Here is a 12,531-nt window from a genome sequence, read left to right as displayed (position 1 = left end):
TTTCTCAAGAATCACTAAGCACAGATAACACTGGCCAGTTGGGACCTTTCTCATCCTCCCACTGGTCTTCATGGCTCCATGGAAACCAAAACCATCTGCCATTTTGATTGTTCACAAATGGTCAATTTTGGTTTCTTTCTTTGTTTGTTTGTTTTTGCCCCAATACACCAAATTAAAGGCAAAAAGGTGAGTGGAAAAAGAAATGAAAAGAAAAGAAAGAAAAGAAAGCAGTTTCTGCTGTATTTTTATGCATTTTCATGTAGCCGTTCCATATAGTTTCTTAGTTCTTTGCATTCCCCCAGGTCCATGTCCTGGCAAACCCATTTGATATCGTCTGCACTGCTGGTCAGGATGGAGTTGACGGTGGGGCACCCGCCATCCGAAGAGATGGTGGTGAAGGTGGTGAACTTGACACGTTTCCGCTTGGAGGTTGGTGAGGCAGGCTGTTCGTTCTTCTGCTCCTTCCCTTCAGGGAAGGGGGCAGAATCTGAAGCTCGGAAGACTTGGCCATTGAGGTTTTTCTGGGCATTGGCTGTGAGGAGGTACTTGCTCTCTTCCAAGTCCATGCCTCGGTCAATGGCTGTAATGCACTCCTCTTGCTGTGTGGAGAAATTGAGATGGTTCTCCAGCAGCTCTGTCCTATTGCTCAGCCCTACCCAGTCATGAGAATGGCTCAGGCCTTCTTGCTCTTCAAAGGGAGCCTGCTTGTGCCTGTACTTCAAAGCAAAGGTGACGCAGTTGATCAGGAAGACCAGGATGGCCAAGCAGAAGACTCCCAACAAAGCATACATCCCAATCTCCAAGTCACTGAGGCCCCGGGGCATCTCCTCCAGGTCATCCTCCTCGGAATCTGCATTGCTCCTTGGCAGGTCCACCTGTGCTGGGAAACTGGTGAAGTCTATTGGGAGGTTTTGCATGTGGCTATCATCATCCAGTAGACTCTCACGGTCCTCCTTTTTACTCAAGATGGACTTCTGGGTGCTGACCCCTCTGGCTTCCTCTTGGCCCATGGATGAAGTGTAATAAGGCCCATCCTGCCGGGACCTCTCCTGCAAGGTTATCTTCTGACGCCGGTCGCTGGTATGGTTTTCCAGGGGCATGCCAATCCCACCGCGCTTGCTGTTGCTGGTATTGGGGTTGGCATCATTCTGCCCGAACTTGACCTTGATATTCCCAGTCCCAACAGCCATAACACTCTTCCTTTTCGATTTCTGGCACAATTCGCTGATCACCATCTCCACCCGCACCAGCAGCCCCTGCCCTTCTGACTCAGCTGTGACGAGAGGCCATTTAAATTTCGGGCTCTGGTGGACAGAGACTACCTTCTCATCCAGAGATGTGGCCACCAAAGAGAAATCCTTGACATCGTAAATGTCCAAGGGCATGACAGCCCCATCACTGAACTGGATCCAACAACTGATGGCAGCTTCCTATGATGGAAAGAAAACAGGGTCAAGTTCCTAAGGTGGAATCAAGATTCAGAGGTGGGAAATTGCAGGGTTGTGCATGAAATATTCTGGACTTCCTTGGCCATGCTTCCCTGCAGACTTGCATAACTGAGTGGTGCTGTAGTGGGCGATGACCCACAGAAGCAGTAACTCATTACTACAAGTAGGACCTGCAACAAACCATTGTAGTACATCCTCCATCCTGCAATACCTGATGGAGTGCTTCTCCCAGTGCAAACCTGCCACATGGAGGGCCTCTTCCATGGTCCTCCTCAAAGCACAGTCCAGAGGATGGCGCCAAGGCAAGGACCCTTCTCATGCTGAATCTGGGAACTTAGGCATGTGACGCACTGAATTGGGAAGCTAACTGGGAGTGACCAAGTGCACGTCGAAGTTCCCAGCTTCAATCTCTGGTACACATTTCTTCTCATAGCACACTGTTAACTGGTGGATTCACTGCCACAGGAAGTGGAGATGGCCATTAATTTGGATGGCTTCACAAAGGGTTTGGACAAATGCCTGGAGGAGGCGGCTGTCCACGTACGGGCTACCTACTTTGGCAGAGGCGGCAAGCCTGCCCAGAGCAGCTCCTGAGGAGCTTGGGTGGGTGGGCCTCCTCCTGCTTGAGGGATCCTGTGAGCAGCTGATTTGCCCCTCTGTGGACAGAAAGCTGGGCTGGATGGGCCCTTGGCCTGAGCCAGCAGGGCTGTTTTCCTGTGCTCTTAACCATTTCAGAGAATATATATCCCACCCTTCCACTGCATGAGCAGCAGTTGGGGCATCTTACAACAGTTCTGATGATACCAAACACACAGTCAGATGAATGCCGCAGATGAAAGGGTTAAAGAACAAAGGGCTTCCCCCATGGTCCATGACAACCTGGCAGGGCAAATGCCCGCTTGCTGCTTCTTTCATGTAGGCAGGCCTGCACAGAAGGCCTTTCCAGGCTTCCCCATGGAGCTTGCCTCGGCCACCTCCAGCCCATGCAGTTGTCCAGGGAACAAGCCAGGAACCAGCACATTGTAGCTGTGCCAAGCTGGGTGGGTCCTGGCAGGCCGTAGTGCTTCCGGCAGCACCCGCCAAGGGCCTAAACCCCACCAGTGGCCCACCGTCATGAGCCCCCTGGCGTTGCTGCCCCCTTCCCTGTTTGCAGCCGGCTCACCTGCCGCCTCCTCATTCCGGCTCAGACCATGGAGGAGACGAGGAGGAGCCGGTGGAGATGCCCCGGGCCTCTGGCTGCCAGCAGGCCAGCGGCCACCATGACAAGAGAGAGGGGGTGAGGGGCAGGGGCAGCTGGTGGTGGCAAGGCGGACTTGCTGAAGTGTTGCCCAAGCAATGCAGGCAGATCTTTTCTCCACCCAAGAGGAGGACCGGAGCCCTTGGTCTCTGCCTCAGGAAGTCCTTCTTAGTGGCCCAGCACTCGCCATCGAGTTCCACAGGCCCACTCCTGTCCCACAATGGAATTCCACCAGGGAACTTCTCTCTGGTGCTTTCTGGACCAGCAGAAGTGACAAGACTGTCGGCTGGCAGGATGTCTCCCTGGAGAGCTCCTGGCAGGCCATGGCATCTGTATGCACACGAGCAAGCTAGCCCGTCCCTTCCCTTCTCTTCCACGGTTGTCACTTGCCTGCAGCAGCAGGAAATCCAGCAAGCGTCCTCTGCCCTCGTTCTTGTGCCCCCCCCCTCCAAGTGGCTTTGATGACAGATCAAGGGAACGAAGCTTCCGGCAGCAACCCGAGGCCGAGGAAGAATCTAATTCCTCACTGAGTTGGTTTTTTTAAAGGACTCATTTTAAATAGTCATTGGTAATAAGATTTGTTTCCCACCAAAGTGCTAAGAGAGAGCCAACTCCCCCCGAGGTCTCTGGAGTCTGCTTTGAAACACTAATAAATGACATGTCAAACAGCATCACAGGCGATTGGGATCATTTACTATGGCTCTGTGTTTGAACATGGGGCAAAATTCCCCCCGATCCAGGCGCTTATTATATTATTGCTTTAAAACTCGCACTTAAGATGCAATGTCTCCTCACATTGCATGCAGGTCATGGTGAAAAGCAAGCCTCAGGCCTTGTCTACTTAGTGGGAGGAGATGGTGGAACATTATGGGATGTGAGCTGAAGTGTGCCATTATGGGGTGAGCTGAAGTGTGCCGTTCGTTCTCTGTTTGTACGAGGGGAGAACTGCAGATGTGTGCGCGTCCCTTCTGTTATGGGTCTTAGGGATGGGCAGCTGTTTTCTGCTCAAGATTTCTAGGATTCTCTGGATTTCCTGTCGCTACTCATGTCCTGCCCAACTGCATTAGCGTTTGCATCGCTGTCTGCTTTGCATGAATGAGATGCTTCCGTAAACCAGGCTGTGATCAGCTGTGAAGTTCATGCAAATTTCCCCAGATCTGCGCACATTTCCCCCTCTTTCCTCCATAAGCTGAAGCAAAGCTGATTCAGTTCTTCAGGGAAAACATCTACAAAAGGAGAAATCAGCACCAGTCGCACCTGCAACCTTGTGCAAATCCTTATACAATCCCCAGCATTAAATCTGCAAAATCTTTGTGCATGGAAGCCACCTTGGCTCATTTCTTACTGCTCACTTACTCAGCTGAAGAGGCCCTGAGAGCAAAAAGCAGGACCAGCGGCCCTGGAAGCCTTCTGGGATTGGAAGTACACCCCTCCCTCCGACACACACACACACACACACACACACACACACTCTCTCTCTCTCTCTCTCTCTCTCCCCCTGTCAAATCCGACAAGGCCCCTTCACACAGAGAAAGGATCAGTTACCACCTTCCCCAGCTGTTTTTCTAAACTTTCATCCACCCCTCACATGCCCCATCCATACCCACAGAATGGAGTCAAAGGCGACTCAATTTCTCGGAAACTGAAATGCACCATTTCCGCGCCATCAAAACCCGCTTTTGAGCTGATTTCAAGGTGGTGCATTTAGCTCCCCAGGTCAGCAAGGGATTAGCTGGCTGTTCCAGCTTTCTAGCTGTGAGTCTCTTGATTGCTACACTCTGCAAAGAGTGTACAGGAAACCCTCATTTCGATCGCCTGACCAAAGACGCAGCCTTAGGTCATTTTGCCCACCAGCCTGATAAAAGAGACTCTGAGATGAATAAGTGTTGCTTTCCCTTTAACCTAACACAGTTGATCTACTTTTCCCCAATGGGGGGAACTCCAATGGCCCCCAGGCCACTTGTGGTCCCCGTGGGCACGATTGTGGCTTCCTGTCACAGCAACCACCACTTTTGGGGGCACATGCTTCAACTTTGCAATGTATAATTCTGCTTCTTAACACAGAGAGGAAAGTTTCATTCTTCTAAAGGGAGGCTCGGGGGTGGGGGGGAAATACGAGTGGATTCTTGGGTGGATGAAGCATGAGTGCAGCAAAATTTCCCAGTCTTACCAGCTGCATCATGGCATCCCATTCCTTAACTATTTTTAAATTTATTTTATTAAACTCTGAGTGTGTTTTATTTAAACTCTAAGTGTGTGCTGCCCCCCAAGTCCCTATTCTGCACCTTGACTGACTAACAGCTTTGAGCTTCTAGGAAAAAATGAGCAGAGACAAAAGATGGTCCAACTTGTAGGGACAATAGGTTGCCAGTATGACCTGTTGAACTTCTCCAAGGAGGTCTCCCTCTAACATGAATCTTAAATTCTGGGCAAGCTTTCTGGAAGAAGATGCTCCTTCGCTTACCCACATCCTGATGTATTTAGGACTTCATGGGTCCACGTTCTTTGAATTGGGCCCCAGATCATATTTTATCCATTGGCAATAATCTTCGCTGCACCTGGCACTTGCAAAATCAGATCGTGTGTGTGTGTGTGTGTGTGTGTGTGTGTGTGTGTGTGTGTAGGACAGAACATTTCCCTGCCCTTCCAATGGGATTTAAAAGCAGAATAAAAACAAAGGCCGTGGCTATAAACTTTATGACAAGAGAAAGAAAGGTATAACTCTTTCCCTTTAATTTCTTGGCTGTATATAGATAGTCAAGTGGGCATCTGTTGAGATACATGGTAAGATATGTATGCCCTGTATTTATTTATTTTAGAGAAACACATAGTATATTTATGGCTGGCGAATTGTGTGAGGGCGCGTTATTTATGAGGGACTAACACGAGAGATGGAAAGCTATTCTTCCCTTGCACTTGTTCCAGTTTTACAGGCGTATTTACTGGAACTTTGTTTTCCCTATTTAGCTGTTTGGTGGCCTTCGGGTGTGAGAGCCTATAAATTTAGAATGCCTTTTTAGAATAATATTAATCATCATAAAATAACTTCAGCCCAATGTCACCAGCTTGGCTGGCGAGAGTTCTCAAGCGGAGCAGGCCTCAGAAAGGGCAGCCATATGCTGAGCGATGCTGGGAGGAAAGCACCTGGTTTTTTGCAGACACTTCCCCTGCCTCCTTTGGTTCCATCCGTAAAGTCCAGTTTCGATGTGTTCTGAATGCACTGATGAATATGGTGATCTCCATGCCTATAATAATACACTGGAACATTTTTCTTCCTATTATTATTTTCTTGTTCAAAAACAAAACAAAACAAAACTTTGGCCCAGTTATCAACTCACTGGGCTATGGATTTGGGTGACCCATCGCCAGAGAGAGAGAGAGAGAGAGAAATAGATAGAGCATCACCAAAAACAATCAGAAGAAGAAATAGATGTTGCTGTCGCTGAAATAAAACGCAACCCATGTTGCCATGTGTTCTCTTTCCCCTTCTCATGTTTCTTTATCTTCAAACTGGACTTGGGCTGGACAACCTTTCAAAGAGAGGATGCCTCCCATCAGTCATTCAATCGATCGATCATTCCATCCATCCATCCATCCATCCTTCAATCAGTCGTGGTTATACCCATGAAGAATGCCTTCACATAGAAGCCTATCCTGTCAGAACCCTTCCAAAAGAGGACTGTTCTTACAGGACAGCTGGCCCCCCTGCAGGACGTCCTCAAAGGCAGCAAGCCCCCTTCATGGTGGCCCCTCCTCGGCAGACACGGGATAAACCTTTGTACCTGTTTTGGTGACTGAAGTATTTCCTGAGCGACGGCAGTGGCGAAGACGGCTCTGTTGCTTCCCGGGCTCAGCTGCAGAGAGAGTGACAGCCCGCTCACAAGCTGGACTCCCAGGTCAGTGATGGTCACCTTCTCATCAAGGACCGTCACGGTCTTCTCCGCTAAGATAGCATCGGAAAGCGGGGATAGAATCTGTGTGCGAAAAGGAAAACAGGGCTAGGATCAGCACGTGAAGTATCGCTTCTCCCCAGGGTAGCACTTCATCAGTGCATGCCAACACTCTCCCGGTGAGCCGAAAACGACTCAAGCGCTCTCCAACCCTCTCCTTAAAGCTTGTTTCTCCATCTGGGGGCTTGCACTGTCTTTTGTTGATTCATGCACAACCACAACGGCTTCAGCTGCATTGATCCATCCTCAGGACTGTGCCTAAATTTATACACTCATGCATTTCTTTTAGAATGCACTGGGAAAACAGGTACAGACAAGGCTGCCCAAAGACCTGCATTTTGTATTTTTCATTCAATGAGTTGGATCTTGACTTGGTCGTCCTTGGAATTGACCCACTGAAATCAATGAGATTTAAGTCAGTCCTGGCTAACGTGATCCCCACGATGAACCAAACCATTGTCGGAATGGATCCAAACAATGGCTCCAAACCAATGTTTTTACAACTTCATGGATGGATTGATCAACTGAAACTCATGATTAATTGATCACACTTGTGTTAATCGAGCTGTATTCCTAACATGAGAGCGGGAAATTGACAACAGGGATTAGGACCAAGAAAACATAGACTACACCTGGTAAAAAGAGATATTTGGGAGCATATGGAAGTTAGGAAGCCGGCATCCAGTTTACTCCTGCTCTGGGCCTGCCCAATGAGAGTTCTGTCTTGGACCAGTTTGCATTCTTCTGCTGCATACTTCAAAAATGAATATCTTTGAATGTAATTTCTCAAAGAAGACACACTCTTAAGTGTATATTCTCTCAAAATATATATTTCTCATTGCATTTTATCCTAAAAGATTTATTTTAACACTGAGGTTGGTACACACTTTTCAGCTGAGAACCACAGAATCAAATGGATAAAGTATGTTCTGATGTTCACATTAGCCTTGAAGATGTGGCTTAAATCAGGCTTGCTTCAAAATGCAGACTGAACAATATCGCAAAGCATGGCATGTTACATTTTCTTTTTCGACTCTTTTCTTCCACAACATAGATTGTAAACTCACTGGGGCAGTGACCCCTTTCCTTTCCTTTCCTTTCCTTTCCTTTCCTTTCCTTTCCTTTCCTCCCTTAGGTCAAGACAAGCAAGACTTACAAAAAGAAGCTAAACCAGATGGATGCAGGAAGAGTTATCTCAGAGATCTTGGCATTTCAAAAGCAGCTGACAATTTGACAATTTCTCAAGTGACATGCTATACATATTCTTTCAAGTGGATGGACTGACTAGCAATGACTCTCTCTCTCTGAATTCCCTTCCTGGAGATATTCTTTATATTTATGGACACTCTTGGAAGGCCAGACAAGATGCAGAGTTTTTGTAACGATAAATACAGGTCTTTACGGAGAGCTGTAGACCATTCCTACTTCCAAAAGCCATTTTTCCAAGAATGGAGATTTATTCTGAGCACAAGGCAAGTGCTGCTATTGGATACTTGGGGAGGTCCCTTGGCAGTGCCCCAAATCCAGATATCCAACAGTGTGAAGATGGATTTAGAAACCCTTTCAGTGCATTCTTCTTGAAACATAATATTTATTTCTCCTGTTTCATCCCCTCCATCCCTCAACTTTGTTATCTGTATGCCTGAAGCCAGCTCCAAATGGTCTGGCCTGCCTGGCTGAGTGAATCAAGAATAGCAGTGAACCTTAAGAGCTAATTCAAAATGTTCATTATTCAGATAGACTGCTCTTGCATTAGGAAGTTGCTGCTGCAGCTGCAGGCTGCTATCACACCCCTTCCCACAACAGCAGCCCATGGCCAAATGTGTTGGATTGTGCTAAGTTGCAGGCCCTGCACAAATGAACAACTGCAACCAACCCAGTTCTGCCCAACTTGCTGCCCTCATCAAGCCTCCAAGGACAAGCTATTGTCAGACTTTTCCTTCACCGGCATGAAGACCTGCCTAAAGATTCCACTGCTGGAAAGCAAATATGACATAATACAACTCACAGTGACTTCATTGCACGAGCGCCAGTCTTTGTGTAGTGAAAACAACACCAGCCATTTGCAAAGGGGAATGAGCAGAAATCTCGGGGGAACACCGAGGTTTGCAGAAATAATACAAAAAAAATTAAGGGACTCCCCAACCTACCCTGTGAGAACTGCACATGCACAGTGGCTATGAAAGGTTAGTGATTCAAGAAGAGGAACAGAATACCAGGGAGGGAAAACTGAACCACGGATAAAAATCCCAAAGGCACCTAGTTGGTCCCTGTTGGATGCAGGATGTTGTATGCAAGGTGAGGGCCAAAATCAAAGGTAGGTATGTCTGGGTACCAGCCAAGGGTCCAAACCCCAACAGGGGCTGCCCAGTGACAAATTCCCCCCCTCCTGTTCCTCATCACTGCAAGCTGTTTGTTCAACTGTTTCTTGATCCCTGGTATTCTGCTGGTTAAGCACACAAGTACTGAGAGAGAGGAGCAGGACCAGGAGCAGCTGGTGGCAACAGCAGTGGGAAGGTCCCTCCCCTGAGGGAGGTCCCCCATTGAACGCGTCTTGCCCAAGGGCTCCCGAAGCCCTGCAGCACACAGTGGGCGGGCTGGACCTTGGGCCGAATGGGCAAAGCGGCTCCCACATCCTCTTCTCCAACCTCTCACCTGAATTGTCGTCATCCCGAGCTCCTGTCCAACCAGCACCTGCCCGTCCTGCAGCCTTGCAATCCTGGGCTCTTCCACCTGTATGAAATCGCTCACCAGCTCGGTGATGTCCACCTGCCAGTCCGAGCCCAGCAGATAAGCCGTCGGGCCACCGGGGTCTGAGGGTTCAGCCACAAACTGAGTGAGGACCCGCACCATGGCATGCTGGTACTGCAGGGTGCAGCCTCGCCCCTTCCGCTCATCTTCCTCTTCATCATCGCTGTCTCTGGCTGGCCTGTCAAGGCAATGAGGCAGAAGGGTTAGGAGAACCCAGGCACTTTAAGATCACTCCGACCGGATGGAGAAAGCTGCTCCCTACCAAGTTGGGTTCTTTGTCCATCGGGCCCAGAAGGGTGAATTCTGACAGTCAGCACCACTCCAGGGACTAAAGTAGAGGTGGGCAGCTTCCCTTATTTTCTGTCTGAAGGCCAAATGGCCAAGGGGAAATATGTCCTGGCTGGGGCCATGCTTCACTTGTGGACGGAGCCAATGGCAGAATGGTGGGACCAGATATAGGCCAGATAAACAGAGAGGACAGAGGGGAAAGGGGGATCTGGTTCACTCCTCAGACTCTCCCCACAGAGCTGAGGAAGCACCTGCCCTGAAATCCAGAAGATCCTCTGCCCACCAGGGTGGGCAAGGGATACGGGACCTCTTCTGGTCCAAGGGCCAAACTGCATTTTGAGATGCTCCCAGGGGAAATATTCCAGTGGTGGCTGGGTCCAAAGGAAAACCAGGGGGGTCCAAAAAAGCTAGCATCTTTGAGCGCCAACTGCCAGCAATAGTGAAAGGCACTTCACTATTCTGGAACGGGGAGAAAAATGGCACAAGGTCAGGAAAGTACCAAGCCGCTGATGATCAAGGTGATGTGCATTCTGCAAGGCTGGAAGAGGACCCCACATGGGACAATTTGGCCCCAGGGCTGATGTCCTTTCTGCACCCAGATGGAGACAAGCAATTGCTGGACAGACCTGACCTGGCACCTCTCTCTGTTATGTTTATTTTAGAGTGCAGACAACCTTCAAGAGCTGCATAGTCCTTGAAGCAGGTCAGGTTCAAGGTAAGAAAAGCAAGCACATGTGCCGGCTTTCAGTTTGCTTTGGAGGAAAAGGCCTGTGACCAGCTGGTTCTTTGCCAAGTGCCAAGACCCACTGGAGCAACCTTGGACGAGGCAAACCTCTTATTGGAGACGATGGGGATCCGCCAGCCCTTGATTTGGTTGAGCTCCGTGTCAGAGACCTCGATCTGCAGAGGGAGGCGGGGAGCCCACACGGTCATCTCTAGTGGGGCGCTCAGGTGCTGGTATGTGAAATGAACAAGGACGTTGGTTTTGCCTTTCATTTCCTTCCCGTTCACAAAGACATAGTCACATCTGTCGGAGACCTGAGGATGGGGAAGAAAAGAGAGGCAGGTGGGGGGAAAATATTGGTATGATTACTATATTGCATTTATATCACACTTTTTTTCCTCTTGCGAGGGAAGTCAAAACAGCTGACACAGCTCCATTTCATCCTCACAACAACCCTGTGAGGTAGGACTGAGAGTGAGTGACTGGCCCAAAGTCACCTGGTCAGCTTCATGCCTGAGAGGATACTAGAACCTGCATATCCTGGGACCCCAGTCCAGCACTGTCACCACTATACCACACTGCCTCTCCAGGATACTTCTCCATTTCCTTCCTCAAGTCTCCTTATTTGTGACCTCCTGCCTTGGCCATCAATCTGGAAGGAAATTAGCAAATCATGCTTTCCCTCAGTGTTTTACCCCCTTCTAGGTGAGCTGACATGACCCGTTCATTACTGCTAGTTAAAATATAGAAGCAAAAGTGCACGTCGAAGAATTTATTAACTCCCACTTTGTGGTGGCGATGATCTGAAGGAATGATCTATGAAAACCCTGAACTATTTTTTTCCCCACAATCCATTACCAGCCAGGCCCCGTGTTCCATTATGTGGGTATATTTAATATTCCTGCCACCAGAATATGCATCATCTTGCACTTATCTGAATTTCATGCCATTTTCTACTTTTCTGTTTAAATGCAGATCAGATCTAAATCTTATCGAAACATCAAAAACTGCCGCGACATAATTTACATGCCTCCATTTCCTCGCATCCCAACTCAAGATATAAAGACCTGCCCTGCATGCTGAAAAGTAAATTTGCGTTCCGAATTCTCCGACTTATTGGGAACGCTGCGCAGAATCCCCAGAGCTTTTTAGAAGCATTAGTGTTTGTATATTCCAGGGAGAGGGAGGGTTTGTGCTAGTCTGTTGCAGGAAAAACCGAGCAGCACCGTAATACAGAGCAGATTTGCTGTGACACGCATCTACTTCGCTCAGATGTTCCAAGCACCCCATTAACTGGGGACGCTGGTCCCCCTGATCCCCCCGTCAGTGGGATCCTTCTCCATTGTGGCTGTTATTAGGAGAGGTATAGGAGCTATCCTTGGTGCTGCAATCATCATAGGTTTGCCCCCATGGGACAGCCACTGCCGTAGGATTCGCTGATGACCCCTCCATGTCCCCATTGAACCTCCTGGTTTTCCTTTGGAGAAAGACAACTTCTCAATATTCTGTAACTGTGGCTTCCTTGGTTCATCATGCTTCTGGTCGAGCTCCTTCCCCAGGGACTCTAGAAGCGCTGTTCACTGTGGATGGGTGGATGTGTCTCATCTCTTGGGAGAGCACATGTCTCACAGGCAGAAGGTCCCGGGTTCAGGCCTCAGCATCTTCAGGTAGGTCTGGGAAAGCTCTTCCTGAAACTCTGGACAGCCACTGTTGCAGGCATTGGTGATTAGGGCTGGAGAGCCTTTATTTTTTTTCCTCCCATCAATGTTCTCAGGGTTATTCTCCTGGCCACAAGCTCATGGTGGGCCGGTGGGCTTATTGCTGGCAGTGGGTGGAGGCAGAGCCTGGAGTGGGCAGGCTTTGTGAATTGTAGGATTGTCCAGCTAGCACTTTCTCTCTCTCTGCCACTCCATCCATCCTTTCTCACTCCCTTGTCCTTCCTCTGAAGACTGCAAGAGGTCAGGTCTGGTGTTCCATGGAGCCCCAAGGCTGTAGCTGCCCCATCCATGGTGCATACAATACCATTTGGCAGTGGGGGGAGTCTCCAAGTAGGTTTTTGGCTACTTCCTGTGTTCCATCGCTGGAACCTACTTCCTGAATTTCCACTGTAAATTCATGCACACTTTCTTTTGC

At 49.0% G+C, this 12,531-nt stretch overlaps 1 protein-coding gene across 1 annotated transcript in view; it reads right to left on the bottom strand.

Moving 5' to 3' along the window:
- Positions 1-245: 245 nt before the first annotated feature.
- TMEM132D (transmembrane protein 132D) overlaps positions 246-12,531 on the bottom strand; it is a 176,651-nt gene continuing 164,365 nt past the window's right edge. Inside the window, exons 6-9 of the mRNA XM_044440942.1 lie at positions 10,507-10,712; positions 9,291-9,564; positions 6,468-6,659; positions 246-1,430 (exon numbers count right to left, since the gene is read on the bottom strand). Of these exons, the coding sequence (XP_044296877.1) occupies positions 246-1,430; positions 6,468-6,659; positions 9,291-9,564; positions 10,507-10,712 (1,857 nt within the window). The remainder of the gene's footprint in view (positions 1,431-6,467; positions 6,660-9,290; positions 9,565-10,506; positions 10,713-12,531) is intronic.

The sequence above is a fragment of the Varanus komodoensis genome, unplaced genomic scaffold (genome assembly GCF_004798865.1).
Source record: "Varanus komodoensis strain SLA01 unplaced genomic scaffold, ASM479886v1 scaffold38, whole genome shotgun sequence".
In the NCBI taxonomy this organism is placed as follows: domain Eukaryota; kingdom Metazoa; phylum Chordata; class Lepidosauria; order Squamata; family Varanidae; genus Varanus; species Varanus komodoensis.
The sequence above is the reverse complement of the archived record's forward strand: the minus strand, read 5'-3'. Positions and strand labels throughout refer to the sequence as shown.